Raw genomic sequence first — 25,638 nt, forward strand, 5'->3', positions numbered from 1 at the left:
TGAAAAGTTTTTTTTATTAAGGTCCTATAGATAATAGGACCTTGCTAAAAGGTAAGTAGTTTGAAGAGTTTTCTTTAATGGAAAGTGCCATTGCTTAAGCTATAGCCATAAAAAGCAAGCCATCATGTCTTATAAAAGGAGCTCTAAGCTATTTAGCAAGCATATGTGTGCAATGAAGCCTTGGAGAGAAGCTCCTGAGACAAGGCAAATGTGGTGCTGGCAAAAGTGGCAATGATTAAGGAAGCAATTTCTAGAGCTTTTGGGCAATGCACATACAACCTATCATACTAGGCTTGTGTTAATGTTCGTCACTCAAATAAGAGCCACAAGTTCAATTCACTTTTGCAATATCTTTTGTAGTTTGGATTTTATATAATGGTTGTAATCTTTGAAGCCTTTGTGAGGCCATAACAACCAATACACTTGGCATAGACCTTGTGGGTCTTAACAACATTTTGTGAGGGCATAACAAGCAATACACTTCTCATAGACATTGTGGGCCTTACCAATATTTTGAAATGCTTGACAATGATCCAAGGAGGACAAACAATTGAGGACAACGGTGGAGTTTGTAGATCATCAAAAGACCAAAAGCACGTTGACTCCAATGTTTTTTTGACACTTTCCTTGTGAGTGAGTTATTGTCAAGATCATCAAAGGCCTATCTTTCTATTACCAAACCTTATATTTAGGGTAACTTTGTCTATATTAGTAGGAAAATATAACTAAAACGGCCATTAAGTTTTATTCGACACTTTCCTTGAGAGCGAGCCATTGTCAATTGAGATCATCAAAGGTCCTATCTTTCTATTACCAAACCTTACTACTCTCATTAGTGCTATATTAGTAGGAAAATATGACTAAAATGGCCATTAAGTTTTATTATGACTTAGAATCAATGATGTGAGCCACCATTGGCAAAAGTGGGCATAATCCATTGCATGGCCTTGCAACTCGTGAAACACAGGGAACAATATTAACTAAATTTATAATTTTCCTAAAATTCATTAGCCTGCTCAAAGGTTTTTGTATAAATAATCGAGCACACACCAAGGAAAAGAACTTTTGATTTGACAATGAAGCCATAAAGAATATATAGCTAATATACCAAATCTGATAAAACCCAATTAAACCACAAATGGAATTCAAAACACAGTGCGTTTTAAATGCACCTGAAGCACCGTTATCATACAAACCCCAAAATCAACTATTTACTTAGGACTCTAAATATTTGTCAAGGGTATGTTACCATCAAGGAATTTATTTCTTGATCTATTGTATAGTTTTGACTGAATAGACCAGTCAAGAGATCCAAAGACAAACACTTTATGTCGTACAATCGACAACAGTGCATTGATATGCTCTTAAAAGCTTAACAAATTTTGATCTAAAAAGGGATTCCCCTTTCACAGGGCTAGCAAGGATTTGCCCATAAACACTTCATCATTCAGAGCAAACCACTTCTATATACACAACACAACACATCAGTCAGTTGGCCAAAGATGATGGTCGAAGGGATGGACGCACATCCTTTTTAGATGATGATAGAGGCGCCCTGAAAGATTCTGAAAATTGAGCTGCTTCTACTTGTTCCAGTCTCCTACTGTGTATACCACCATGTCTACCAGTCTCCATGATACCATCCCTCTGGCGATGCTGCCATTGACCAACCGTTTCCTTTCGCAAATCCTTGATAACCACACCCTTGTTAGCAGCAATCATGCTAGTTAAGTGGGATAAGTCTCCGCTTTGAGAGGTGAAAGAAGAGGCTGACGCGTTGGCACGGGATATGGGTCGAGGTGGGGCCATCCGAACATTGTCACCAACTGTCTTTTTCTTCCGAGGTCCAGCTGTTGGGGGTCCTAAGGGACCGGATCGTGAAGATAAAGCTGGTGGCACAACATGACGTGAGGCCACAGATGGCTGACCTTGCCGAGGCGGCTCCATTAGAAACCCCCGTGAAACACCATCTTCATGAGGCGGCAGAAACTTTTCACTCTTGCTTTGAACGCTGGAGGACTCAGCTGCAATGCGCCTCTTCTGTGAAAACAATAACCACCAATCAGCCCTCATCTCCCACCCACCCTTCCTGGCTACCTTTGATGATAAATTAATTATGGAGGTTTGACGAGCATTTTACAGCCATCATGAGCTCATGCCACTCCATTCCATATAGCAAATCTAGCCAAAATGGTGCATGTGATCGTATTATTAAAATACCTGAAGATTGACTTGCAGCTCTGCATTAGCCTCGGGAGCAGGAATAGCTTTGCTTGGACGATCTCTGCCACCACTTGCACGCTTGGAAGGAGCATCACCTTCTGTTTTATCAGCTAAGTTCCTTTGTCTGTCCAAAAACAGAGTGTGGCCACCTCAGCATGAGAAGCAATTGCATTCATACATAGCACAGGCAACAATGCTCACATACCTCCGGTTCTCCTCATCACGTATCTTTGCATCCAACTCTTTACTAGGCGGGTATTGGGGTAGACTTGAAGGATCGCACGCGTATGGCACTGTTGTAAAGAACTGAACGTACAGCAACAAAAGCTCATGAACAACGTTTTCAATTATGTTGGCTTGAGAGCTAACTTTAAATTATCCACCAGTTAACCCCTAGAACCTAGACCCTAAACCCTATACCCTAGAAATTACAATCAAAATGCTTCAAATTTGAGCTCACTGATCTTATCTATTTCAAGAAAAAGTCATCAAAACAAGAATTACCTCACTTTTCAAAGCTTCTGATGCAGTTCCACGATCTGCTGGCTCAATGGCAAGAAGCTTGTCAAGGAGAATTAAAGAAGAAGCTGGAAATTCCTTGAATGTCTCCGCAATGCAACGTTTGTAAGGCTGTTGAGGCCTGAAAATAGTTGCATGTGGCAGCCTGGATTTCTTCCAATACTCTTCCAATGGCGAGCCACACAGTTTGAAGATCTTATGCAGCTGTTCCACCTGAGATAAAACCCCACTTCAAATGATCTGCCACAGCGATTCACCACTAAACATATCTTTGAAGAAGAAAAAAAGGAACAAACAGCATTAAAAAGGAGAATGAAAACAAGAAAATTTCAATCCAGCCACAAACCCACATCATCTCCATTTTCAAGAGCAGACAGGACGGCAAGAAGCTGGAAAATAATAATTACACTCTGAACTGTCGAATTCTACCCCCCTTTTGGAGGCTTTGTTCACTTGGTTCTGGCTTCTTGGGTTAAAGCATGATTAGGTAATTGAGATAAGCCATCCCACCCCAAGATGTGACACCAGCTATTGACTAGACAAAGACACGTTGCCAAGATCACAAAACACGTATAACTAACAGCACCTACACCTCAGTGGGACAGCTAATTGTCAAGGCACACGAATGAAAGCTTTATGAAACGCACCTAGGATCAGAAAAAGCATGCTAACTACTCAACTTCTGGGAACTCACAACATAGGTGTGCATGAACAGTCAACATAGGTGTGCATGAACAGTGGATCCATGGTAATGGTATACATATACCTTTGGCAGGCAGATGTTATAGTGCGTTTCAGATTCAGCCGAGGGGCTACAGAGACATCTGGATGCATTACATAGGTTTTGTAAGCAGCGGGACCCCCCAGTGAACCTTGGTGATATTTTTAATACCTCACACTCGGTGACATCCAGGCATCATTTCACCTACATAGGAGATCCAGTGGACATGGTCACATCTTATGTATACCTAGAAGTTACCCTTTTAGGCCCGATTTTTTCAATGCGTCCAGGAGCCCCACTCAGGTTGACCAAGGGCTATGCAGCTCTAGCCCTCCTCGTGAGACAATGCTTCTAGACACACTTCCAAGACCCAGTACCAAAGGATGGCTTGTTGACACCCTAGTCAACCCCAGCAGTGATGTATGGGGTCCCTTTGTGGGGGGACAGCCCACACCCCATCATTTTTGCAGAGTTCAGAGAAGCACCACTGATGCTAGATGCATTTTTCCATATGGTGACATGGAGAGTTCTTTGTGTTGTCTTACTCACCAAGAAAAACCTGCATTCCTCGCAAAGTGCAAATCTGAATTATACCATTTGTTCTTGAGTGCAGATAGCTCAGTGACTTTACAAATCTTTGAAGAGAAAAAGGCACCCATATCCAATGGTCTTCAACTCTGTCTCCAGATCACGGCTCTTGAGTCGACTAAAGGAGTTTCAGTTCAATCTGATATGATTTGGGGGTGGTGGTGTTGTATCTCTCTGTAGATGGTAGAGTACAGACACCAGGAGGTCTTTCTAAAGACATTTGTAGCACCATTTGATGGCTGAGCCTGAATGCTCTGATACCAATGATGCATGCGCAGAAGCCTAACTGTACGTAATCCAGCCCTAAGCCTACTGATTAGAAACATTAATGCAAACACATGAATAGACAGCAGAGAGGAGAGAGAGAGAGAGGGAGGGAGAGAGAGAGAGAGAGAGATGAACTGCACATGTTATCACTAGGGCGCAAGCTGACCCCTGGTTACATGCTCTTCGTACGGTGGGCATGCCTCATGTGGCCTTTTAGTGTGTGCGGTCTAATGGCCTCTATGTACATGTCTGAGTTGTCATGCAACCTTTTCTTTGTATTACATTTTTGTAATCTAATCAACCAACCATTACGGAAAAAAAAAAAAAGAGAGATGAATTGCATTTTCAGTATATTGATATGGTACAAAAAGACATATATGTCTATGGCCGTCTGGCCTTCCAAAGTGGACTAAAATCTGACTTAATGGACTGCCTAATGACCTGCCCCATAAAGGGGATCAGATGAATATGACTAACTATGGGCCTAGCCTTATATAGGCTCCTTATGCACAAATCAGCCAGATTTCTACCTGTTGGCTAATTATATATTGTCCACGACTGGTACTAAAATGCTAATAAATCTGAATATGCTGGTCGCCCAGCCCTGATGATTCCCATATCTCAGCACCAGCCATCAGCCAGCTTCATGATGCCCGATACTTGTGGACTTCGTGCTTTTTCCCTGCCTAAGCCTGCTAATCCCCTAACCCTACCCTAAAACTGTTGCCTAAATCATGGATTAGATCTAAGGTTAGCCATGTCCACGGCTATGCACGTAACATTCCCTCCTGCTAAACTTGATGATGCGTTGGAAACCTGTCATCCTTCCACCCTGGACTACTGACTCTGCACTTTGACCGCTTGACTTCTGACACTTTGACTGAAAACTGTGTCACTCCTTTGATTGCACTCCAAGGTCTGGTTTGAGAACTATGCATCTGTTCCAATTTGTCCCCATGCCTGCAATCCCTTTCCCTTAACACATCTATGGTCACCTACTACTGAGAATGATCATGCCTGATGCTCCACCTTCGGAACTAATTTGAGAGCCAATGATATACTCCTTTGAGCACAAAACTCCCATGGAATGCTTTCCTCTGGCTTTGCCTTCTCCCGACCACCTAAAAACATGCTACCTTGGTTGCATTCTTCTATGAATCTCGGCATCTTCCTTGAAACAACTTAGTGCTTATGAATGCTCTAATACCAATGTTGCATGAACGGAAGCCTTGTAGTACTTAATCTAGACCTAAGCCTACTAATTAGAAACATTAATGCAAAGTTCAAACACAATGAATAGACAGCAGAGAGAGAGAGAGAGAGATGAACTGTATTTTCTGTTGGATCAGAGGACTCCTATGTCACGTGCATCCCGCACTTGGATGCCACATCAACATTTCTATACAGAAGGTGGCAGGACCTGGGCTGGTAAATTGGTCCCATGTGAACCCAGTCCGGGATGAGTCAGCTAGGGATCCATCTCACTCGTCCGAGGTCAGGTGTGCATTGTCTTGCATAGGAGTCCAAGGTCAGGTGTGCACTGTTCTGCACATGAAACAGTGCCAGTCCGCTCTGTGAGTCTCCCTCTGGAATGATGTCAGTGATTCTGTGTATCTAGTATGGTACCGGATGCCACATCATTGTGTAGATAGTTAGGGTTTGCTTTTAGGAATAGGGGCCAGCCCATAGGGCTACCCCAAGTCTTAGTGTGGGCATGGGGATGGTGTGAAACCACCCCCATGAGGGCTAGGAAGGCCCTGGCTGAACCCACCAGCCATGGAGGGGCTGTAGGACTGTAGGGCAAGTATGGGGCAGCCCATACAGGCTGCCCAGCCCCAGGGTACTTGCAAAATCAGTGCCCAGCCTCTTGGAATTCAAGCGCATGATGCCCAGCCATCTAGGGAAAGAAGCGCAGAATTTTATGTGAATTATCAGTCATGGGACTTTTACTGCTGGCCGCCTGGTTATAGACTGGCCGACTGCTATTGGGGAGGAGTATATATAGGTGAGCCATAATTCAGTTGTGTTATCTTATATTTCACCAAGTGCTCAAGAAAACCAGGGCTAGGACAGCCAAGAAGTTGCTAAAGCAAAGGGGTGGAGGACTGCAGGTCAAGGGCAAAGATTTCTCAGCCAAGAAAGGTCAAGATTTTTGTATTTTCTTTTCAGATTTACATCATTCTAATAAAGCAAATACACCATTCGTAGTGGGGGCCCTACAGAGGGTATTTGGGACCCAATACTGTGTCCTCTCCTCTCTCCCTCTCTCTCTCTATTTTCTGCACCTCTTCATTCAGTTTGTGCGTTAATTCCATCGCGAAAAGAGTGCTGATTTCTTAGCATTGAAGTTACCGATCTTCTCCGAAGCTTCCACATGTTATAGTGGTATCAAAGCCTACTTCAAGTGCAAAGATTCAGCAAAGAAACCAAATTTTTTTCTCGCTTGTGTGGTTGGTTTTCAGACGCCGGTGGACTACCCCTTTCGGAGTGACTCCTGTCCCTCGAAGGACGGTTGGTTTTCAGCCTCTGGAAGCCTCCAGACGTCTCCCACACACATAGTGGATGGTCAGATTGCGCTCCGGAAAGGAAGTGTGTTTTCCTACTATGGCGAGCTTCGCCAATGAGAGACCAAGAACCATGGGACCAGAGTGCACCAGGCAGCCCAGCTAGGGCAGTAGGCTTGAGTGTTGCAGAGATGTTCCAGCAGATGATGCGAGCAATCGCAGACCAAACGACCAAGTTGGAAGAGCAGAAGGCGCAGATTGAGGCTCTGGAAGAATGTACCCGTTCCCCAGCGTCGCGTTTTCCATCTCCTCCTCCCTCTCCTTCCGTATCACAAATTCCAGATCCTCGACATAGGGACCCTCTTGCAGGGTCACAGCCGCAGCCGAGCTCTTTGCTTGAGTTGCAGATGCGTGCATTGGAGATCCGACAACGAGAAGACGAAGCCATGCGACGCGTGGAACACAAGCTTTACCTCAAGGCTTTGGATGCCAGATTGACACCGGCGGCACCCTCGAATCATTTTCTCGAGAAAATGAACTTCAGTAAGTATAATGGTAAACTCGATCCCACAACTCTTTATTCATGGTTACATCAGTTTGAAGCTTACTTTGCCGCAGTTAGAAAAACAGATACTGACAGAGTGATCTTAGCCAGTTGGTACTTGGAAGGTGAGGCTATTCCTTGGTGGTGGACTCAGTGGGCTCATGCCCACACCAGATTAGGTATGGCAGCTTATGTGTGGGACGAGTTTGTACGCGACCTTAAGAGCGGTTTCTACGGCCCCACTACCTTGAGTGACTCGAAGACGAGTTCAAGGGAGCGCGTCAGAACGCGCAACCAGTCCTTCAGTTTGCCAATAGAATTTCGACTTTATGTCTGCAATTAGGCTTATCTGATGCGGACAAGAAAGGACAGTTTTTGTATGGCCTTGACATGCAAATCTAGTGGAAGGTGCGTATGTTTAGGCCAGCCACCTTCGAAGACGCACTCTCGCTTGCGCAGAGTGCAGAAATGAAGCATAATGGTGGCAAGCCCAAGACTTCCCAGCCGGCTTCTCCCAAGGCTACCGCCTCGGGGAGCAAAGGCCAGAACCAGACGGGGTCTTCCCAAGGACAGAGTCCGGGAGCCTCTGGCTCCAAGAACTCGAACAATGCGTCTAAGCTTACTCCAGCCCAGAAAGCGGAGGCAGGCAAGACAGGTGGCAAGTTGAGTGCTAAGGAGCTTTCTCAGTACAAGGAGGAGGGTAGAGGTTTCTTTTGTCATACAAAAGGACATACTTCTCGGGAGTGTCCTAAGAAGCCTCCAAAGCCTGCCGCCGCTGCCTCCACAGCTTCTGTGGTGAGCTCAGGTGGCCAGAGAGTCATTGTCTTGTTTGATAGCGGCAGCACGGAGGATGTGGTCACGGAACAAGCCGCTAGGCGTGCCCGTTTCGACCTGACTTCGGTGGACAAACAGGCTGAGAGTTTTAGCACAAGCATGACAACGCGCATCAAGTATGAAGCTCTAGGTGCTAAGTTAGTTATTCAGGGCATAGAATTTGTGCATGATTTTATGGTTGCCTCTCTTATAGGAGTAGACATAATTTTGGGTGTTCAGTGGTTTCACAAGTTTCTTCCAGATGTCAAGTGGGACAAGCACACATTCCAGATCAATCGGAATGTGTCAAACGCCCCAGTGACCATTAAGTGTGAGCTAGGAATTCCAAACTTCCGCTCATAAGCCACTTGCAAGCTAAGCGAGCAGTCAGGAAAGGCGCACAGCGTGCGATGATATACATCCAAACAGCCCAGACCGTGGCGATTGCTTCCAAGAAGTACTCGGCTCTCCATGAAAAGTTCCAGAAGATTTTTCTTCGGGACAGTCTCCCTCCCTAGCTCCCCCCATCCAGACCAGAGGACCACAAGATTGACCTCCTCCCAGGCTCGGAACCCCCAAGCAAGTTTTCATATCGCCTGTCCAAGGCAATGGAATCGGAGTTGGACCGCTAACTCCAAGAATTGTTGCAATCTGGCTTCATCCGCCCCAGCATGTCGCCATTTGCAGCACCGATCTTATTTGTCAAGAAGAAAGATGGGTCTTCCCGTTTGTGTGTCGATTATCGCGCCCTCAACAAGCTGACTATCAGAGTAGATTCTCGATGCCTCGAATTGATTATATTCTCGAGAGGCTAAATGAAGCAAAGGTGTTCTCGAAACTTGATTTAAAGAGTGGGTACCACCAGGTGCGGATTGTGGAGGGGGACATCCCCAAGACAGCCTTCCGTACGGAACGGGCCCACTATGAATTTGTGGTCATGCCATTTGGCTTGACGAACGCCCCACTACATTTAAGCGCATGATGATGCGTGTTTTTCGAGATTTTATTGGAAAGTGTGTGTTCATATTTCTGGACAACATACTGGTATTTTCAGCTACGGTTGAGCAGCATGACATTGATGTGGAGAAAGTCCTTAAGTTGCTGGAAAGCAACGAGCCCTACGTCAATGAAAAGAAGTCGGAATTTTATCTGTTCCACGTGCATTACTTGGGATACATAATTAGTGCCGAAGGCATTCGACTTGATCCGGCTAAAGTGGCCGAGATTGTCAATTGGAAAATACCTCAGACGGCCTGTGACATCAGATCCTTTGTGGGTATATGCCAAGCATACTCCACCCACATAGACAAGTTTTCTGATCTCTCGGCGGATCTCACCGATCTGCTAAAGGGTGTGAAGACAAAAAGGCAAAAGATTCGAATGACTCCACGAGCGTTGGAAACATTCAAGAACCTCAAGGTGGCTTTATCAGAAGCGCCTTGTTTAGCACTTGCCTCGTGGGACGAACCATTTCAGGTGATCACCGATGCAAGTAATATTGCAATTGGCGGTGTGTTACAACAGAATGGTCATCCAGTAGCTTCATGTCTCGTAAGTTACTGCCCACAGAGAAAAACTACTCAATCTACGATCATGAACTCCTAGCAGTTATACAGGCCTTGAAACATTGGAAACATTTTCTTTATGGCCGTGACTTTGAGGTTCGCACTGACCATCAGGCATTACACTGGATTCAGACAATGCCAAGTGCACAGTGGAGTGATCGACAACACCACTGGAGTCACATATTCCAGCAATTCGGTGTAATGATTGAGTACTTTCTAGGAAAGGCCAATCCAGTGACCGATGCTTTGAGCAGGAAGGGACAAGTGACTTCGATTCAGACCACTAGACTCGATCTTGTTGGTACAGGAGACTAGATGACATGAAGCACACGTACACGGATTCCGAGAAATTCGGTACACAGTGGGAACAGGCATTGGATGCCACAAGACCATGCCACTTTTTGATACGCGATGGTTGGCTTTTTTACAAAGGCCGACTGTGTGTCATGAAGTCCTTCAGGGCAGCTCTTCTCCATGATGCCCATGATGCCATTACTGGTGGTCATAGGGGCATGAATTCGACTCTGGAGAAATTGGAACAGCAATATTATTGGCCAAAGATGAGGCGAGATGTGTTTACATATGTACAACGCTGTGATATTTGTCAAAAGGTGAAAGCTCCTCGTGGAAAGAAGATAGGGTTGTTACAGTCTTTGCCAATTCCTGAGGGTCCTTTCCAAGATATTTCAATAGACTTTGTCACGAATCTGCCTCCCAGTCCGAGTAAGCATAATACGCAGTGCTTAACTATTGTTGATAGATTTAGCAAATTTGTTATGCTTATTCCTTGCAGGGCCAATGTGACCGCCGAGGATGTTGCCCAGTTGTTCATTCGGCATTGGTACCCGATTGGCGGGATTGACCGAGATGCCAAGTTTACCAGTCATTTTTGGAGGGCATTGTTTGATAACTTTGGTACTAAATTGAATTTTTCCAATGCATTCCACCCACAGACGGACGGCCAGACAGAGATATACAACCAGTTGGCCTTTGATGTGCTGAAGTATTATGTCCACGATCAGCAAGGTAAGTGGGAATCTTATTTGCCTTTAGTTCAAGCTGTTTTGAATGATTCTTTTTCTTCAGCATTGGCAAGACTCCATATGAGGCAGCATTTGGAAGACCTTTCCAGTCATTGTTGACCAGGACCTCGTCTTCAGTACCTGAAGCGAACAGAGTGACAGAGTCTTACCATGAGATTTTAGAGTCAGTTAAAGACAAGTTGGCTAAAGTGCAAGAGGCCTACACTCGACAGGCCAATGAAGACCGAAGGGATATGAAGTTTTTGGAAGGGGATTGGATTTATCTTCGGATTATGAAGCAAAGGTTGAAATATGTGGGCAAGCGATGCCCAAAGTTGTCTTTCACGAGCTTCGGACCTTTTCCCATCAGGAAGAAGATTAATGAGGTATCTATGCAGTTAAAGTTACCTCCGAGTTGGACTATGCACAATGTATTTCACATCAGTTGGTTAAAGTCATATGCAGGTCCAATCCCTTCAAAAGTCAAAGACGAAACGGAACCAGATATTGTTGATGAAGCAGAAGTTATGGTTCCAGATCAGATTCTTCTGCACCGTTTCAAGCATGGCTCAGGCCAAAGACAAAGACGGTTCCTCACAAAGTTTTAGGACCGAGGGAGTTTTTCGAAGACTATCCGGCATTATTGAAGGATTATTTGGAGGCTATGCAGCTTCCGTCAAGTTAAGCAGAAGGGGATGTCACGTGCATCCCGCACCTCGATGCCACATCGACATTTATGCACAGAAGGTGCAGGAACTAGGATGGTAAACTGGTCCCATGTGAACCCAGTCCGGGACGAGTCAGCCAGGGATCCATCTCAGTCGTCCGAGGTCAGGTGTGCATTGTCCTGCACATGAGTCCAAGGTCAGGTGTGCACTGTCCTGCACATGAAACAATGCCAGTCCGCGCTGTGAGTCTCCCTCTGGAATGATGTCAGTGATTCTGTGTAACTGGTATGGTACCGGATGCCAGATCATTGTATAGATAGTTAGGGTTTGCTTTTAGGAATAGGGGCCAGCCCATAGGGCTACCCCAAGTCTTAGTGTGGGCATGGGGATGGTGTGAAACCACCCCAGGAGGGCCAGGAAGGCCTTGGCTAAACCCACCAGCCATGGAGGGGCTGTAGGACAGCCCCAGGGGCAGCCGACAGTACATGAAGCAATTATATGGCTGTAGGGAAGGTATGGGGCAGCCCATACAGGCTGCCCAGCCCCAGGGTACTTGAAAAATTAGTGCCCAGCCTCTTGGAATTCAGGCGCATGATGCCCAGCCATCTAGGGAAAGAAGCGCAGATTTTTATGTGAATTATCAGTCATGGGACTTTTATTGCTGGCCGCCTGGTTATAGACTGGCCGCCTGCTGTTGGGGAGGAGTATAAATAGGTGAGCCATAAATAGGTGAGCCATAATTCAGTTGCGTTATCTCATCATTCACCAAGTGCTCAAGCAAACCAGGGCTAGGACAGCCAAGAAGTTGCTAAAGCAAAGGGGTGGAGGACTGCAGGTCAAGGGCAGAGATTTCTCAGCCAAGAAAGGTCAAGATTTCTATATTTTCTTTTCAGATTTACATCATTCTAATAAAGCAAATACACCATTCGTGGTGGGGAGGGTATTTGGGACCCAATATTGTGTCCTCTCCTCTCTCCCTCTCTCTCTCTCTATTTTCTGCACCTCTTCATTCAGTTTGTGCGTTAATTCCATCGCTCGCGAAAAATGCTGATTTCTGAGCATTGAAGTTATCGATCTTCTCTGAAGCTTCCACATGATACATCCTAGTTGTGGAGGCTATGGAGGCTGTGGCAAGAAGAACGCCATGGCAAGATGAAGCTGTACACAAGAGGGACAGAGAGAGAGAGAGAGAGAGAGAGAGAGAGAGAGAGAGAGAGAGAGATGATGATGATGAGAGAGTGAAGTACAATGATTGGACACAAAGTACAAGTTTGTTTAATGATAAAATGAGTACAATGAAGCCCATTTTATGGGCTGAAAGTACAACCTCTTCTTTGACCTTATTAAATGAGGTGTGACATCACTACTTACCTCAAGGGAAGATTCCTAGGCTAAGAGACTGTTCCCACTCTTAACTCCAATTTCCCGACAAACCCCCCTTCAGAGTGAAGGAGTGGTGAGACCCTTACGCAACCTTCATGGATGGTGCTTCTGCTGGAAGTTGCCTCTTTGTTGCAACGATCTTTTCCGATGAGCAAAGCAACCATGTCATGGAAGGTAGTATAAGGAACTTGAAGGATCTCCAAGGATGGCTCAAAGTGGTTGATGCCCTGCATTCTCTTTGTTAACACTGTCATCTTGTCTTCATCACTAGGTGCACACTTGAGATTGCCAAGTTGTTGCACTAGTGAATAAAAACTAGCAAGATGCTCACTAAGCTCCTTGTCTTCACGCATCTTTAAATCATAAAACTTTAATTTGAGAAAGACCTTAGAGTTTGTTATTTTGTTACCTTCTAAAGACTTAAACCAATGATGTCAATAGCTTTTTGGTTTCTCTGCTTCCAGAATCTGTATTCAATAGCCATTGCCGCAAGTTTCTCTTCATCACCGGAGACTACCACCCATAAATCATCCTTCATGAGAAGGAGCTGCACTTTTGTTTGCCAAGTCGGAAAGCCGTTGGTGCCGTCGAAGCATTCCGTGAGTGGGAGGAGACCTGATGTAGGAGATGATGTCACATGGAGGGGACACCCGGAACCATATAATAGATAGACCAACACTTCAAATACTAGACACAGAGCATGATAACACAGCGGAAGAACAATAAATAGTACAATAACACTGCACTAAGCCGGAACGGCCGGCCCCCGTAGGAACTTCTTTATTCACATAGAAGCTTTTACAAGATACCAAGGTGCGGGTGAAAAACACCAGATCTTTCCCACAGTACTTCGGCAAGATAACTCAAGTCCATGACCGGCAAAGAGCTCCCAAGAACTGCCCAAAGACAGTCCAAAAACAGACCTCAAAACTGCCCCCAATCCGACATGGATGGGCTTCACACATGCAGGCTGGTACCGTCCCGGAACGGCTGTACGGACATGCCCTGTCGTCCGCAGCTGTACCCTTGCCCTTTCAGTGTAGAGAGAAGAAAGAGGGTATGCTGTCCCGCCTGCAGCTTCTTTGTACAGCCTGTGCAAAGAGGGAATTCGTGGTATGGCTGCTGTACGGCCAGAGAGAGAGAAAAAACAGTAGAATTCAGTCTGCTGCCCAGACTGTACAGCCAGCGAAAATGAATCCCAACAGCCCCTGCCTGCAGCGTATGGCCAGAGAAAAGAAGAGGGAGAAAGCTGACGATTGTACGGTAGTTTTCCTTCTGGTGTTGGCAGCTGTACAGCGGCTGTTGTACGGATGGTTCAGCGCAGGAGAGAGAGGGAAAGAAAAAAAAAAAGAGGGAAAGAAGGCTGCCTGACCTGCTCCTATAATATGTGCATCCTCAAGAGAGAAAACCAGCTCCCCTTTTCATGAACTCGACTATCTGAATTTGCAGTGCTTTTCCCCTTTTTACCAAAATAGCTGGACTTTGCCCAAAATTTTATGCTTTTCTGCCAAACTTGCTCCCCAAGCTGGAGCTACGCGCCCTGTTTGTTAGCAATCATCTCCTGTCTGTACATTACACCAGGGCCTTTGTTGTGGGCGTGCCCGCCCATTTTAGGTGTTCCCCCATTTTTCCTCATTCTCCATAGTGTTTTCCCATTTTTGTTGGGTGTGGGAGGACTGTTTTTGGCTGTCGGCTGTATCAGATGCTGGCCAACTGATTCTATGCTACCTGACCTGACCCTCTGTGCTGGCCGACTGGTCTTCTGCTGGTCGTGTGCATTTATTGTTGGTCGTGAGCATGTCTGGTTGCTGTCGGCCTGTTTTGGGCTGGCCGACCAGCAGCCTGGGGCCATATAAAATGGCCCTGGCCCCCCACACTTGTTTTGTATCATATTTGGGATTTACTTGTGTATATTGAGCAGAGTTACACAGCTTCTCTCTCCCTCTCTCATCTGCGTTTTGCTCTCTACAGCAGTCAGCCAGTACCTGGTCTTTTCCCCCAGGAGGACTCCATGGCAGCCTCTCCGTCAGCCCCGACCGATACAGGTCTTCGACTAAACTTCTCAGATGCAGAGCAGCAGCTTCTCGCGTCCTCCGTTTCTTCTTTGGAGGCCTCTTCCTTGGTTTGCAAGGTGGTGGGTAGCCGCCCAATGCGGAGAGAGCTACGCGACCTACTGCAGGGCAGCCTCATCGGCGAGACTGCAAGAATCGTCAGCGTGGATTTTTTAGGCCGCGGCTACTACCAGGTGGAGTTCGAGTCCCCATCAGCAGCTCAGAGGGTGCTGGCTCGGAGCCCCATTGCCCTACGCTCCTCTCGGGCGTTCTTGGCACGATGGACCCACGGTTTCGACCCATCGTCTGACCCACAGGCAGGCGCGACTGGATTCCCCATCACCGTCTGCTTTCCAGGTCTCCGAAGGGAGTACTTGCCCCTCTTGCCGTCCATAGGCAGGGCTTTCGGGCAAGTGGTGGAGGTGCCACAGACCGCGGCCTCAGTGGTTGCTCGGGCAGCAGGACTCCCGGCCATTCGTGTTGTGGTTCCGTCACCGGAGTCCCTCCCGAAGACGATCCTCCTCCCTTGTCTTTCTGGAGGACATCTGATACAGCGCGTGGAGTACTCGGGCCTCCCCGGCCAGTGTTTCGCATGTCGGGAGATGGGCCATCTCGCACGCGCATGTCCCCGCAAGGGGGTTCATCCTTCACGCTATGCTGCCTCTGGACCCCCTGCAGGAGACCCGAGAGGTGGCCATCCACCTCCGAGATCGGACATCCCTGGCTCGCCACAGCAGGCGCCACCATCGGACGAGCAGGCTCCGGCGGAGAACGCCGCGCAGACCCAGGAGGCTGGCGGCTGGCAGGAGGTTCGCCGGCGGAAACGCCCGGCCTGCAGGGACCGTCGCAGACGCCAGCAGGCAGCACAAGCTGGCGGACAGGCGACTCCGGCTGGCGTACAGGCACCTACCCGCATTTATGCTCCAGTCAGGGATAGGCGGCCTGCAGGTCCCACCCCGATGGATGAGGATTCAGACTCAGTGCCCGTTGTTGAGGCCGTTGGTGGAGCCACCCACGTGGAGACCCCACTCCCGCCTCCCCCCGCGGGGGACCCCGCCCCCTCCTTGGAACAGGTTCCTGAGGATCCCCGGCCGCACTCTGCGACCCCAGGCTCCCCTCCCCCCCACCCGGAGAGCACTCTCTCCTCCCCCCCTTCTCCCCCCCCGCCCCCCCCCTCCCTCCTCCTCCGGCGGCCCCCCCTGACACCTATCCTCTGGCAGATGCCTTTCCATCCTCCCCTCGCTCTCCCCCCTCCTCGCCGCGAGCCCCCATCCCTCCTTCGGCCTCTCCAGGATACTTCGCCAGACCACCCACTGCCCCGGGGCAACGCAGCTGGGTAGGCCAGAGTTCAGTCCAGCGGCTGTTTCACCGACACTCCGGGCCGGTGGAGATGGCGATCCTAGCTTCGCCCGCCACAGAGTTCTCTCCAGCCTCCCCTGGGGGGCCCCCGCGAGTGATGGGGCTACCAGTGGATTACAGTTTTTTCAGGTGCCTCCAGCTGGATGCTGGCCCATTCGAGACACTGGTCGCGCCCTTGCGAGTGTGCGTGGTGTGCCATCCCTCTCGTTCTCCTTCAGTGGTGAGCAGCATGGTGGCCTTCTCCTTTCCTCTCAGCGTTGCCCCAGACACAGCATGGGATTGCAACTCTGTAGAGGAAGTTCTGCGTGACCAGATACTGGAGTTTTCTCACCACTTCAGTGACTTGGGGCTCACGGACTTATTGCAGACCCGACTACACTCAGCCCGCATGAGCCTGTTTGGTATAGGAGATTGGCGGGTGGATCCGGTCCACACATCAGTTGAGGCGGTGCTACTGATTCTCCTCCATGCCGCCCCGAGGGTGCAGCCTACCTTTCGATATCTATATGCTGAGGATTGGTCTCACGCCTATGCTCTGGACAGGGCGAAGGCGGAGTGGGGTTGGACACAGACACAGGTCACCCTCTTTCTGGAGAGACTCCGCACCCGGACAGACAGTGACTATTCTCCCTCCAAGCCGGCGCCCAAGACTCACAGAGTGGAGGGCAGATCATCTGGGCCGGCTGAGAGGGGTGAGCCAGTGGCGGCTGCTTCACTTGCCACTGCTCATCCATGAGGATCCTCTCATGGAACATCCAGGGTCTCGGTGGACATCGCTGCTACATTGGTCGGGGCAGACTTCGCCAGGAGATCCAGAGGGCTCTCGTTGGAGGACCCATAGATATCCTCTTCATCCAGGAGCACCACCTTTCTGCCGGGCGTACCCGCACCTGCGGGAAGATCTTGCCAGGCAGGAGTCACACCTTTTGGTCCCCGGCATATGGCCCCCAGGGGAACCAGGGCGGAGTATGCATCTCAGTCAGCGAGCAGCTTCTATCCGAGGTTGTGGACTCTGGCACCCTGGTTCAGGGTCGAGCGCAGTGGATCATCCTTCGGGTTGGGGAAGATCGCATTGGCTTCCTCAACTTCTACGCCCCTAACGGGGCGCTCGGGCGAGCCGAGTTCTGGAGCACCATTAGGCAGTCCCTCCCCTTGGCAGACCACTGGTGCCTAGGAGGGGATTGCAACATGCTGGAGGATGCAGAGGACAGGATGGGGGGCAGCCAGGAGACCATTCATGGGCCAGAGCTCGCTGCCTGGGAGGAGCTTGTGCTACAGGTGAGAGGCCAGGATCCGTGGACTCTCCCGGAGTTTGGCCGGTTGCAGGGGAGTCTATCTTTCTCGCGCTCGGATAGACGGGCCACAGGAGTTAACCTCTCCCGCATCGATAGGTTCTACATTGATGAGTGGGCTTGTGATAGAGGTGGCACTGTGGGCATACTTGCAGGCTCCTCGTTTTCAGACCACTTTCCAGTGCTTCTCCAGATTGAGGACCCTACGAGAGGAGAGCGGGGCCAGAGCGTCCGGATTCCAGATTGTCTCATAGAGGAGCCTGAGATCGCGATCAGAGTTGAGCAGGTCTGGCAGGAGCTGCAGTTCAGGAGAGGATCGGCAGCCAGTGATCTTGCCAGTGGCTTGCAGGAGATCAGTCGGATGCTCAGACTGGCTGCCTTGGACCGTCTGGAGGCCTTCAGAGAGCAGGAGAGGAGCCTTCGGAGGAGTCTAGCGTCCCTCCAGAGACTCCAGGAGAGAGATCCCCTGAGCCCTTGGATCTCAGAGCAGATGGAGACAGCTCGCACTGAGATCAGATCCATCGAGGAGAGGCGGGTGGAGTTCCGATTCCATGCTCGGGCTTCTTTTTGGACTCAGGCTGGAGACAGAGTGACTTGGGATTTCTTTGAGGCGACTGGGCCTCGCTTCAGACGAGAGGGTCTCAGGCGGCTTCGCCAGGCTGATGGCCAGGTTGTGGTGGATCCACCCAGGGTTCGGGCGATAGCCACAGATTTTTACAGGGATCTTCTCTCTGCTGAGCCAGCAGACGACAGGGTGAGAGAGGCTAGGGAGGCAGTCTGGAGCTTCACGAGACCGGTTGTGCCGGCCCATTTGCAGCACTCCCTTCTCTCCCCCTTCTCGGATATGGAACTGGAGGAGGCTCTTCAGGCATTACCTCGGGGCAAATGCCCAGGAGAGGACGGTCTCTCAGTGGCTTTCTTCCAGAGGTACTGGGGCCTCCTTCATAGGGGCTTCAGATTGGCACTCCAGGAGATTATGGAGACGGGAGTCATGCCGGATAGCATGACAGAGGGGTTGATTCACTTGATCCCCAAAGAGGGAGGAGATAGACTGGAGATTAGACAGTGGAGACCGATCACCTTGCTAGGCACGGCCTACAAGGTCCTAGCTAAGGCGATCAGCAGGCGGCTTCAGCCTCACCTTCCGGACATCATCCACTCCACGCAGACAGGCTTCATCCAGGATAGGAGCATTCTGGATAACATTTTCTCTTTCTGGGAGGCTACGGCTTTGGCTAGATTTCGGCAGGAGGATCTGGCGGTGCTCCTTCTCGACTTCGAGAAGGCATATGATCGGGTGGACTGGGCCTTCCTGGAAGGCACTATGGAGAGGATGGGCTTCCCCCCTCAGTGGATCCGTGGGGTCTCTGCACTCTACACTTCGGCTCATAGCCAGGTGCTGATACAGGGCGTGTGCGGAGAGAGATTCCAGCTCTCGCGCTCCGTGCGGCAGGGGTGCCCCTTGGCGCCCTTTCTTTTTCTTTTTGTGGCGGAGGCCATGAGCACCTTCTTGACGGCACAGGATACAGGTTTGAGGGGCCTCCAGCTTCCCATCCGCACCTCGGAGTAGCTCCTAGACTCGGAGTTTGCGGATGACACTGCTGTCTATCTTCAGGGAGGTGAGGAGAACCTCCGCCGCTTCGCCTCAGCCATGGATAGGTTTTGCATAGCTTCGGGCGCTTTGATCAACTGGCACAAGTCGTGTGGGCTGTGGGTCAGTTCTATGCCCCCCCCGACTTGGAGGCCAGTTGATGGTTTTCAGTGGCTGCCCCCCGGCACTACAGTGCGTTATTTGGGATGCTATGTGGGCATTGATATATCTCCGGAGCAGCAGATAGCCCCCCTTCTTCTGAGCATTCGGAAGAAGCTTCTGTATTGGAGTACCGCTCGTTTATCTCTGGCTGGCCGAGTAGTTGTGGCCAACCAGGTTCTGCTCGCTACCATGTGGTACATCACTTCTTGCTGGGCCTTCTCTCGGGTGTGCATTGGCCAGGTGCAGAGGCTCATCAGGAACTTTCTTTGGTCCGGAGGCGACGGGCGACCCGCCAGGGCCAAGGTGGCATGGGCTGTGATCACTCAGCCGAGGGAGAGAGGCGGCCTGGGCATTGTAGATCCTATTTGCCAAAGCCGAGCTTTGCTTGGCAAGTTGGTAGTTCGTGGTCTCCTGCCAGGCGATGAGCCGTGGAAGGAGTTTCTTGTTTCCAGGATGCTCAGCCGCACTCCTTCTCTTAGCGGCCCCTGGACCCCCAGCATCAGGTGGATCTTTACGGAGCAGCGATCCAGAGGAGTGGGCCTCGGCTTCGAGGAGCGTTTTGCAGCCAGCCTTCTGAGGGCCTGGGCGCATCTGAGGCCGTCCCTCTTCCAGACTCCCCCGGGCACCGATGAGGAGCGCCTGAGGCAGCCATTGATCTGGAACCCCTTGATTCGACTTCCCAGTGGCCATATGGTTGGCTCGCGGTCTCACGTGTCGTGGGGCCCGTTGAGCTCCGGCCCGGCCCAGTCCCTAGATGACTGGATATGCTTTCAGGAGCTGCCTCCAGAGGCTCAGGAGAGGAGGCTCAGTGGGATGAGGGGCAGAGAGTTGATGAGACAGGACATTGAGGCGGCCATCCCCCCGGGAGTGGCGGACCCCAGTACAGGACCCTCCACCTCCACAGTGGATGGGTGTCTTTACTCGGCATGAGATCCTTCTAGCGGTCTGCGGCACAGCGGAGAGAGTCACCCCACTCACTTTCGAGGTGGGAGAGGGTGGCCAGCTTCAGAGGACACGACTAGATTTGGATGGGCTCCAGGGTTGCATTCTTCAGAGGGTACGGGTGGTCGGCTTCCATCAGAGGCAGTGGCATGTAGACCCCTCACCGGCCTCGATAGGGGAGGACTGTTCTTGGAGATTATGGGCTTGGGACAGCAGGCCTTTATTCGCCTTCAGTGGGACCCAGGTGAGTGGTTTTGGCGAGATCCCTACTCGGCCCCTACCAGCCCTGCCATCCCCTTTTTCCAGTACACAGCGAGGCTGGGGCGGCGGATTCAGAGACACAGGATAGCGAGCACCCCGGCAGCGGCCGAGCATTGGCGGCGACAGGGGCTCTCCCCCGCCTTTCTTAGGGACTTCTGGCAGCGCCTTTGGGCCAGTTTCCGGCCCCGGAAGGTGACGCTTTTTCTCTGGCTCACAGCGCATAGAGGATTGGCTGTGGGGGCTTGGCTGGCTTTTGGCAGACACCCAGCGTCCTGCCCTCGGTGCGGCCATGCACAGGAGACACAGCGGCACTGCTTATGGGATTGCCCACAGGCACAGCAGGTCTGGCAGCGCGCTCTCAGGATGGTTTTTGCAGGCTCACCAGGTGAGATGTTGGTGACGTGGGGTGCGGTGGCTTGGGCCACGGACAGCGGCCCTGCACTTGGATATGAGGACGTCCCTGGCAGTGTGACCATCCAGGTCTCTGACAGGGCGATGGCGGTGGTTCCGACGCCAGACTTCTCTTCGGCAGCCTCTCAGGAGGGGGTCGGACAGAGATGGGAGATGATCAGCAGCATGACGGCTTGGCACATATGGAGAGCCCGATGCAGGGAGGCCATTGACCACCAGGCGACTCCACCGGCGGAGGTCATACAGGCCCTCTGGGTGGACATCATTCACACCTTGAGAGGACACTGGGGGAAACTCCAGGGCGACTCGGATCGCATGAGAGGGCGCCGCAAGGCTTTCCTCCGCACTTGGCAGCCTGGCCCTTTCCTCACCGCGAGGGACGAGGATGTCACTTGGCACTATAGGCCGCCAGTTTGGCTTTTCTCACCTCCCTCATGTACTACTAGGTAGCCCCCCCCCAGAGAGCGGCCAGCCACGGGGGGGAGCTCAGGTGTTCATTGTGTTTTTTATCCCTCCTTGCGAGGTGAGCTTTGTAGCCATATGGCGTTTTCTCATTAACTAATAGAAGGATCGTTTTTCCAAAAAAAAAAAAAAATACATATATTTCCTTTTTCTTTTTGTTCTTTAGTTGCTGTTGATTTCTACCCTCAGATATCTCTTGGATCAAGCTTCGACATTGCATGACCAGTGAAGGTGGACCATTGGGACTTCGTGAGACTGATGGTTTACTTGAGCCTTGGGACCCTGAAATCCCAGAAGATTGGGCACTGAAGACTTGACGAACAGTGAACCAAGACAATGTACTTGGCCACTGAGAATGGTGCAGGACAGTGTGCCTGGCCATAAATGTAGATACACATTTGTGAATGTCCATGAAATGAAAAGTCATTGTATCATGACCACATTACGTTTTCTGATGTGGTCACGAAAGAGAATGTTGGTCAGATGACCTGAAGGAATGCTTTGGGCATATCTCCTAAAATTTAGGGAAACTGCTATTTTCGGACAGTCATCAGATTTGAAATCTCTTCGCGTCAATCTCTCCGAAATTTTGCAAGGATCAATAATCACCAAAGGACTGATGTCAAAATGTTAGCAGATTCGGAGATTTTTAGACCGGAAGGCTGGAACGGGAAATGAGTTGCATGACTGCCATGTGGCAGCTTTTAGGCCAGTTTCTAAGTACAGGAAACTGGGCGCTTGCTTATCTTCCCCCTGGGCTCATTTTTGAGGTAAGCAGCTGGATTATTGCAGGTTAAGAGCTATTGGAGCTTCCCCTTCCCTGTTCTCTATGCACTGAGGGTTGAGCTTGCTCCCCACAGCCTCTCTTAACCTATATTCAGCTATGGAAATGCCCCTCTAGTGGGCTACTCTCATGAATTGTGTACAGCTGTGTGGGGAATATGCTTTTTGGCTGAGGCAAGAGCCTCCTTTGATAGGAACAGGAGCACCTAACTGCTGCTCCAAAGTAGGAACCGGTGGGGGTAGTTACCTCACCATGCAGGTGTCCAATTCAGCACTAAATCAGTGCTGTTTTTGGACTGTTCAGGGGCTGTTCCAAGGCCCAGTTGATGCCAGATTGTAGAGGGACCTTGCTAGGGTCTACCAGGACAGTGTGGTGGTTGTACAGAGCTGAAAACAAGTCTATACAGAAAATACAGCAAGCTGAAATTCACTGTTTTGGGCTTATTTGAGTGGTAGAAGGCCAAGGAAGAGGACCAGGGACTTGGGATTTTGTTCAAGGAAGGTTTATGTACCGAAATGTTGCCGAAATTTCCTTAGAACAGGGGTTTCTTGGCTGTGAATTGCTCTTGTAAGTACAGATACCATACCCTTGTAATTTCCCTTGAATTAATTGATAAATAAATACCGAATGGGGCGCCGGACTTCGGGGCCAATCTGGTGTTGAGCGAGGGAGCGAGGATTCTGTTTGTGTGTGTGTCATAAAGTCCAGGTATTTAATTGAAAGAATTACTGCGTTATGTGTCCATAGCCCGGTTTCATGGTTCCATTGCCGGAATAGGGTCCTCTTTTCTGCAAGAGCCCGGACACGGATTGCATTGGGTGAACAAGAGACACACACAGAGAGGTACAGCTGATTACAGGTGAGAAAGATTACGAGATCTTTCTTTGGATACAGGATTCCTTTGAAGGCTCAGTAGACAGCATGGCAGATAAGGGAAAAGGAAAGCTCCCGGCAGAAGAGAGTTCCTCTTCTACCCGCCGACACCGTAGAGAGATGACAGGTGCCAGGGTGTCAGCATCTGAGCAGACACAGCCATTGTCACAGCCAGCCATGTCAGTAGAAGAACAGGAACAAGAGGATTTATTTCATGCGCAGCTCCTGAGCATGGTTGGTACCTTTGAACAGCTAGTGAAGAATCCCAGGATGAAGAGATATTTGCATTCAAGAACAGGGGATTCCTAGGCTGAATCATCTCAGCATGCAGTTGAGAGGGCACAGGAACAAGTGCCAAGGATGCCACAGCATGTTGAGCAGACACCAACAGTGGCAGCTGATCCAGTGCAGCATGTTACACAAGCACAGGATCAGGCAGTTAATGGTCAGGGCAGTAATGCACAAATGGTTCTGCCGACCATTCCTCCTTTGGCTGCTACCCAACCTGGTTATTTTGGTGGTGGCTCTATTTTCCAGGCCATGGCTAGACCGCCCACAACTTTGCCAGGTTTGGCGCCAAGAGGGTCACCAGGACTGATGCCTCCAGAATCTGTGAACCCTCTTTATGCCAACATAGGTGTGCAACCTGGACTTCAGACACATTTCAGTCCAGTTTTGATGCCTGCAGCACCTGTTAATGTGGCTGAATTTTCTCAGCCAAGTGGACAAAGGGCAGCAAGGACTGGTGCAGAGAAAGTGCAGCAAGGATTTACCATTCTTACAGCCGCCAGTCTATGATTACTTGACCCCCAAGAGCAATAAGCAAAAGGATTACAAAGAAGGTGGTCAAGGAGTGAAGTTTGAGACTTTCAGTGGGATGCAGGACAAATTGAAAGCGCTGACTTTCATTCAGCAGTTTGATGCAGCATTCACTGGAGGCAACTTCACAGAGCAAATCTGGAAGAGTACAATAAGAAGTTTTGGGATGCACTCTTGCCAGTAACTTCTTACAGGACAATGCCATTGTCAGAGCAAATAGAGAAGTACTGCTATGGTTTGCCCAAAGAGATCAGGGATTACTGCATTAAGACCAATGTTTCCAACATGACTCAACTAATTGAGAATGCAAACATGGCTAATGGACTGCTTCAGGGAGGTTCAGGTGGTTTCAAGAGCACAGTGAAGAAGGAACCTCAAGGCAAAGGACAGAAGAGGCCACTATATGGCAAGTCATTTGAAGAGAGAAAGGCATTGATGCAAGCTGGGAAATGTTTCATATGTGAACAGAAAGGACATATCGCTGCAAAATGTCCACAACAGCCAGCAAAAGATGCGGAGGATAAACAAGGACCACCCAAGAAGAAGACAATGCCGAGTGCAGGATTGGTGCCTGACATAGTTGGTGACCACCCATGTGATGATGCGACAGAATTGTGCAGAGCATGGAGTAAAATCAGAGATGCTACAGTGCTGATTTTCTTTGACCCTGGTGCTCGAGCCAACTTTATTTCACCGGCATTGGCAGCCAAGTTGGGAATTCGTACTGAAGAGATGGGACCAGTTGGACAGGCTGATTTGGCATGCCCTGGGCATTCAATTCCTGTCACTCCTATACTTGGCAAACTTCGCATGCATATACAGAGTTATGTCGACACAGAGGAGTTTCTTACCATGCCCTTGGAAGGATGTGATGTCCTATTGGGGATTCCATGGTGTCATAGGAAACATGCAGTGTTGGATGCTTTCAACAGGAAAATCACAATTGTACATAGGGACAAGACTCATGTTCTAGATGTGAAGCTGAAAGGAGAGTCTGTCCCAGTTATTTCTACTTTTTGAACCTGAATTTTGAATGACCTGTACAATTGTATCATATGTTTGGCAATGTACAGTTTTGACATTTGTTGTCAATAAATGAATGAATGGACTTTCAGTGCTTTGAAGTTGTATCTGTTACACTTCAATGAATGATTATACGTGTTGTGACACTAATAGTGCGGGGACACGTACTATCGCCCTGTGTTGCATCCGAAAACATGTATATTGAAAGGCTTGACTTGCGATGGCACTAATGGTAGTGGGGAATTCCTATCATCGCCCTGTGTCATCCGTTAGCAAGTGATACATGCGATGGCATTAATAACATGGGGAATCTTGTTATCGTCCTATGTCATCCGTTAGCATGTGTGGTATGCAATCGAGGTCGCTTGCTTCTTTCAAGAGGGGGGTATGTCACCAGGTGGTGAACTTTTGCAGTTGCTTTCCTTGTATTTACCTAAGTAAATACATATATTTCCTTTTTCTTTTTGTTCTCTAGTTGCTGTGGATTTCTACCCTCAGATATCTCTTGGATCAAGCTTCGACATTGCATGACCAGTGAAGGTGGACCATTGGGACTTCGTGCGACTGATGGTTTACTTGAGCCTTGGGACCCTGAAATCCCAGAAGATTGGGCACCGAAGACTTGACGAACAGTGGACCAGGACAGTGTACTTGGCCACAGAGAATGGTGCAGGACAGTGTGCCTGGCCATAAATGTAGATACACATTTGTGAATGTCCATGAAATGAAAAGTCACTGTATCATGACCACATTACGTTTTCTGACGTGGTCACGAAAGAGAATGTTGGTCA

The 25,638-nt window shown here is 49.5% G+C and overlaps 1 protein-coding gene across 1 annotated transcript in view; it reads right to left on the reverse strand.

The window, feature by feature from the left end:
* Nucleotides 1-1,230: 1,230 nt before the first annotated feature.
* The window catches only part of LOC147615317 (putative serine/threonine-protein kinase At1g54610), a 63,998-nt gene continuing 39,590 nt past the window's right edge, over nt 1,231-25,638 (reverse strand). The window contains exons 4-7 of the mRNA XM_086779396.1: nt 2,728-2,955; nt 2,429-2,529; nt 2,221-2,347; nt 1,231-2,040 (exon numbers count right to left, since the gene is read on the reverse strand). Of these exons, the coding sequence (XP_086635522.1) occupies nt 1,489-2,040; nt 2,221-2,347; nt 2,429-2,529; nt 2,728-2,955 (1,008 nt within the window). The 3' untranslated portion in view covers nt 1,231-1,488. The remainder of the gene's footprint in view (nt 2,041-2,220; nt 2,348-2,428; nt 2,530-2,727; nt 2,956-25,638) is intronic.

Source organism: Cibotium barometz, chromosome 40, assembly GCF_041138505.1.
Source record: "Cibotium barometz isolate CiBa-2024 chromosome 40, ASM4113850v1, whole genome shotgun sequence".
NCBI classification, from domain to species: Eukaryota; Viridiplantae; Streptophyta; class Polypodiopsida; order Cyatheales; family Cibotiaceae; genus Cibotium; species Cibotium barometz.